Genomic DNA, 6,294 nt, shown 5'->3' on the forward strand with positions numbered 1-6,294 from the left:
GGGGGGGGGGGGATCCAAGACAGTTTGCTCAGTGTCTGCTGCTGATTCCAGATCTGGTTTCAGGAATGTCAACCGAACTTTAATTTAAATGGCCAATTTTTGTGTATAAAATGAACAATTCTCACTTTTATTCATAGGATGAGCAAGGGATACAATGATTGTACAGGGGATCTGCGACACTTCCATTCAGTTTTCAAGAAATAAAATTTTGTTCATTGTTTCTTGTGGGAAAATGAAAAATTCACCCAAATTTCAATAATCAAGCTGATCACATTTTTACTCATCCAAGTCATCAATTAATCAGGGATTTACATTGGTTAATTACTGCATTAGCCTCATAACATCAACCAGTATATCTGGCTAAAATTTGATTTGGCCCCAACTCTGAATAGAAGTTGGATCAATGAAGTAGCTTGACTGCTTTAGATTAAATATTAGTTCTAACCTAAGAAAAAAATCAAGCAAAACTGTGTGCAACTGTGCACTGGATGGAAATTTAAAATTGTATGAATTAGGTGCCTTAGATTTGCTAGCTACATCTTCCACAACATGAATCGATCTGCATAGGGATCTAATGAATAGTGATTGGAGAATGAGTGAAGGTGAATAGTAGTTGTGATCACTGATTCAAAAAAAGGGGAAGAAGATAAATTTTGGGAGGGAAACAGGCAGCCAATGGAAGGAAGTTATATTTGTCCTTCAACCAAATAAATACTCACCAACTAGAGGAGCTCCGATGTCCAGAAGGAAAAATAAAAGGGGAGGGGGAATTCATCCGAAAACACCCTTTTATTGCTGAGAAGATTAGCTGATAATCATATTCAAGCATAAATTAAAAACCAAGAGAAAAAAAAAATCTGAAACATCACAACAGTGAAATATCGAGAGATAATGAGAGTAAGGGTGAGTGGTAGAGTTTTATAGAAACAGAGATTCAAACACAGAGAGAGAGAGAGAGAGAGAGAGAGAGAGAGAGAGAGAGAGAGAGAGAGAGAGAGAGAGAGGTACCTGCGATGATAGATGGACTCAATAATATCCTTTTAGACTTGCAGCTTGACATATCAGGTAATTTTTGTGGATATGCACACACTAACATATTGCACAGTTAGGAGTCTCATCTTTTTTTAACTTTGGACATGGAAAATTTTCCATAGAAATGCATCCATCAACATTGAAATCCTGTAAGGATTCCAACTCGTCCACACCTTGAATCCCCGTTAACTTCTTGCAGTTGACAACTGATAGAATCCTCAACTTCTTTAAGTTTGACAGACATGGTAATGTTTCAATAGAAATGCACCCACTAACATCGAATGACTCTAAGGATTCCAACTCATCAACACCTTGAATCTCCGTTAACTTCTTGCAGTCGACAGCTGATAGAATCCTCAACTTCGTCAAGTTTGACAGATATGGTAATGTTTCGATAGTAATGCACCCACTAACATCGAACGACTCTAAAGATTCCAACTTGTCCACACCTTGAATCTTGGTTAACTTCTTGCAGTTGACAACTGATAGAGTCCTCAAGTTCTTTGACTTTGATAGACTTGATAATGTTTCAATAGAAATGCACCCACGAAAATCCAACTCCTCTAATGATTCCAATTCATCCACACCTTGAATCTTGGTTAATTTCTCGCAGTCGACAGCAGATAGAATCATCAACTTCTTTAACTTCGACAGACTTGGTAATGTTTCAATAGAAATGCACCCATCCATACACAAGACCTTTAGAATTTCCAACCTATCAACTCCCTGAATTTCAGTAAGCTTCTCACAATGTTTGATGTATAATGCCTGTAGTTTTGTTAAGTTCGAGATATCTGCTAATATTTTCATTTTTTTGCAGCTTTCCACATTCAATACTTCCAAGGACTCCAATCTGCCAACACTTTGGATCTTGGCTAACTTCTCACATCCATAGGGCAGTAGACATTTCGGGTTATTCAAGAGTGAGACATATTGTAATACTTCTAATGATTTGGATCCATATAAGCTTAAATTTTTCAGGGATTCCAATCCCTCAAAGTAGAGATTCTTTAGTGGCAGGTCACAAATACTTAGATCCTTCAATGTCTTTAAGTTGGATAAGTCTGGTAATCTTATGATTGATTCGCAGCTATGGAGGAGAAATCTTGTCAAAGATTCCAAATCCTCAAGACCCTCAATCTTAGATAACTTGCCACACTCAAAGATTTCTAATTCATACAGTTTTTTGGGAAGTTGTATCTTTCTCAATGATGGGCAATATGATACAGACAGTGTTTCCAGGGAGTCCAATCCCTTAAGTCCCCCAATCTCAAATAACTCATAGCAGTATTGGATTTGAATGTCCACAAGATTCTTCGAGTCTGATAGATTTGGAATTCTTCTTAATAATTGGCATCTCTTTATAATCAAGCATTCCAGGGAGTACAATCCCTCAAGCCCTTCAATCTCAGATAAGCCATCTCTCTCGAACTTTAAGTGCCACAAATTTTTCAAGCCCCAAAGTTTTGGTAATTTTCTTAATGCGTGACAGTTCTCTATCTCAAACTGCTGCAGGGAAACTAATCCCTCAAGGCTTCCAACTTTTACTAGCCTCTTGCAATGATCAAGAAATAATTTCACCAACATTCTCATGTTCGAGAAACCTGATATTTCTCTCACATTTTTACAATTATAAACACTCAGGCTTTTCAGACTTGAGGGAAGATGTGAGATGCATTGGAGGAGAGGGCAATGTTTTAAATGGAGTGAGTTCAGCCTTGTAAGAGCATTGATGGTAGTTGGTATCTCCACCAGTTTTTGACAGTCACATAGGTGCAATACCTCTAAATTTGTCAGATTTGAAAGCCTTGGGAGTGATCTCATTTTGCATGTCGAAACATCCAAATATTTCAAACTTGGAGGAAGGTCTGGGAGATCCATCTCCAACTCCATATGTGAAACTCCTTTAAAATAAAAATCTAACAACCTATGAAAGGTGTTAAAAAATTCAAAATCAGAACTTAAAATTTTGAGGTTTCTCAGATGACGTATTGAACTAGGTAACCGTGTTACAGAATAGTTAACATAAAGCTCCGTTAAGGCTTCCAAGCGGCCCAATGCTTCTGGTAACTGGCTGATTATTGCATTTCTAATGTCAAGCATTTTCAGTGAACTCAACTCACAAATGCTGGTTGGGAGATGCATTAGACTAGTGCAGCCCCTCATGTTCAATATGACTAACCTCTTAAGATGACCAATGGATGCGTCAATTGTAGTCAACTTTCCACACTTTTCAAGAAGCAATACCTCCAATTGTTTATTTCCCGACAAGTCTGGAGTTCGGTATAGTTGATTACAATGACTCAAGTTGAGAAATTTAAGAGTTTCTGCCTCCTGCATAACAGAACAACAATTTATCACATATTAATTGATGTTTAAAAGTATTCTATGATTGATCGCAAGAAATAAAAGAAAGGGAGAGTTCTTAGAGACCTTGATATAGTTCCAACCCATCCAATTTTCTGTGATGTCACTCTCTGACAGATCAAGAACACACAACCTCCTTAGATTGGTTAGAGTAAATTGTGTAGGGCATCTTTTCCAACTAAGCCATCTCAATTCTGGAAAAGAGAGCACGAAGTTTCCAGCAACCTCGGCATAATCGAGCTGAAGTAACCTTAGTGTTGTCATTGCATCAAATCCTTCCCTCTTTATACATTGGCTATTTCCCCATTCAAGGAAGGTTACACAGAGTCCTTCAACTTTCCTTGTTCCCTGCAAAACAAAGAACCTTGAATTAGTATGGAAGATTATTATGCAAAACCAAATATTTGGTCAGACTTTGGTTCATGGGTGGGTCCATCTTATAATGGACCAATGGCCCATCCAAATCATCTTTCAAAGTTTAACCCAAATGAAATTGTTAAGAACTAAAAAAGTACGTTCCAATTTGTACAAGATTACAAAAATGCCAGAACACAAACACATTCTAGCATCTTTTGTAGTTTCTGTACTACTTCAATCATGTTTTGATCCCCACTACGCTCTCGTACTGGGATGAAAGCCTAAAACTTGGATGGTGAGGAGAGTGCTCAATCCTTTGTAACATGGACCCACCCATGACTACCATTTGGTTCGTCAAATCTTACATTTTAATGACTGATTTCTTTTGATGAAGATATATAGCTAGCTTATTCTTCAAAGCATCATTAATGACTGAAAACACAAATTTAAGTGCACTAATCATTTATTGAGAACTAACCTTTCGAGTACTCAATACTTCCAATGCCGCCTCATGCGACCACAATCTACTACGTTCCCCAGGCTCCTTAAAGTTTTCTTGACGAACAATTTCTCTTCCAAGATCTCTTAGCTGGTCATGCATCCTCAACTCATTATTTTCATCAATCTTAACCAGTGCATTCAGGCAAAGCTTATCAATTCCATCTCCAGGGAAAAAACCACAACCATCCCATATGTAACATGCAATGTTCTTATCTATTCCGATAAAAAAACAAGCAATATCAAGAAATATCTCTTTCTCTTCATAACTTAATCCATCGTAACTTATTCTCAACTTCTTCTGCACTGCATTATCTGGAATTTTGGCCAACTTCTTCACTGTGTCTTTCCATGCTAATTCTCCTCTGCCAAACAATGATGAACCTATAACCTCAAGAGCCAATGGAAGTCCTCCAGTAGTTTTCACTACATCTTTTGAGAGTTCCAAATAATTTTTCGGAGGATAGTCCATTTTGAAGGCATGTTTGCTAAATAGTTTAAGAGATTGATCTGAATCCATGTCATTGGGCTCGTAAGCTCCGTCTACTTCAAGAAGATCTAAGATATGCCTATCCCTGGTTGTAATAATAATCCTACTTCCAAAACCAAACCAATCACGCTTCCCGATTATTGCTTTTAAATCAGTATTTTGATCCACATCATCAAGAACAATAAGAACTTTCTTGTTGGATAATCTTTGCTTGATCATATCAATTCCTTGATCAATACTAGTAATGTTTGGATTCCTTAGGTTCAAGATATTAGTGACAAGTAGATTTTGCAAATGGACAGCTCCCCTTGTTTGGAAAGTTTCTCGAACATCTGCTATAAAGCTACATCCTTCAAAGCCATGATGGACTGTATTATACACACACCTAGCAACTGTTGTCTTACCAACACCACCTAAGCCATGGATACCCACAATCCGTCTATCTTTAGATGTAACGTCTAGTAACTTCATCATTTCTTCTAAATGAGAATGGATTCCAACTATGTCATCAGAAACGGTCAAGAGGCTCTTTCTTAATTCACACCAAACTTCTTGAACAATTGATTTTATTAACTTCCCTTCATGCCTGCATAATTCAAACAAGAAGGAAAAATAGATGAGTTGGATGATGACTTTTAAAAAAAGAAAATGAACCATAAGAATTTGACATGGACAAAACATATTCTGTACTAAAGTATATTAGTTTAACTCTAAGAAAGAGTAAATTAGTGATATTTTATTGCATTCTTCCTATTAATTCTCACCCTAAATCTTTAACTAATAAGGGTGAAAATTATTGGGTGCCAAAACGGCCAAGGTCAGGGAGGGGTGACGACTAAAAAGATTCACATAATATTGCTCTTAATCCAACAAGTTGTTCTTCCTTATGGGGGACAACTATTAAAATGATGATAAAATATCCCAAGCTATTATATTAGATATAAAAAATTTGAGTAAATTACATCCCCCTCCCATGTACTATGTTGGATCTTACAAATAGACCCACTCCGCTAAGTTTAAACCGTTAAGTTTTTCCAATATTTCAATAATACCCATATTGCCCTTCAATATGGTGGTTTGATTCTTTCACCCTTTCAAAACAGAACCCTGATATAGAGTATATTGTTCCCATTTCAGCCCACCCCTCATGTTTTCCTGTCTCTTTCTTCTCTGGCACACAACATAGTTGTCATGGCGCCAAAGAGTTGGAGGATTGCCTAAGCGCTTAGGCGACAAGTCGCCCGCCTTAAGGCAAATAAGGTGACCAAGTGTTATTTTTTATTTTCCCTCTTTTTTAACATTATTTAGTATGCTATATATACCTTGTATTGTAAAAAATAACATTAAGCCACATCAAGTCATAAAAAATCAACATTAAGCCACATCAAATCATAAAAAATCAACATTAAGTCATAAAAAATCCAACATTTAAAGAAATGCTCTTGTTCTATAATAAGTTTGACTAGTCAAATGATTTTATTTTTACATGAAACTTTTTGTGTTAGGTATAGCACAAAATCAGTTTTTCAACAACTCTAAGATTACTTCCA

The 6,294-nt window shown here is 36.7% G+C and overlaps 1 protein-coding gene across 1 annotated transcript; it reads right to left on the reverse strand.

Annotated features, from left to right (window-relative positions):
• Positions 1-32: 32 nt before the first annotated feature.
• Positions 33-5,380, reverse strand: LOC122057495 (disease resistance protein RUN1-like). The gene is made up of 4 exons (XM_042619612.1): positions 4,235-5,380; positions 3,466-3,747; positions 1,009-3,366; positions 33-808 (listed from the first exon to the last, which is right to left on the reverse strand). Exons 1-3 carry the CDS (start codon positions 5,216-5,218, stop codon positions 1,090-1,092), a joined length of 3,543 nt encoding a protein of 1,180 aa, XP_042475546.1. The 5' UTR covers positions 5,219-5,380; the 3' UTR covers positions 33-808; positions 1,009-1,089.
• Positions 5,381-6,294: the final 914 nt, after the last annotated feature.

Source organism: Macadamia integrifolia, chromosome 12, assembly GCF_013358625.1.
Source record: "Macadamia integrifolia cultivar HAES 741 chromosome 12, SCU_Mint_v3, whole genome shotgun sequence".
Classification (NCBI taxonomy): domain Eukaryota; kingdom Viridiplantae; phylum Streptophyta; class Magnoliopsida; order Proteales; family Proteaceae; genus Macadamia; species Macadamia integrifolia.

Bases quoted from the DNA above. Each gene is read 5' to 3' on its own strand.
- LOC122057495 (XM_042619612.1), bottom strand. From the start codon at position 5,218: ATGATGAAGTTACTAGACGTTACATCTAAAGATAGACGGATTGTGGGT. The intron at 3,748-4,234 runs GTTAGTTCTCAA...TTTGTTTTGCAG, and splicing joins AAGTATTGAGTACTCGAAAG to GGAACAAGGAAAGTTGAAGG. The intron at 3,367-3,465 runs GTCTCTAAGAAC...TCTGTTATGCAG, and splicing joins TGGGTTGGAACTATATCAAG to GAGGCAGAAACTCTTAAATT.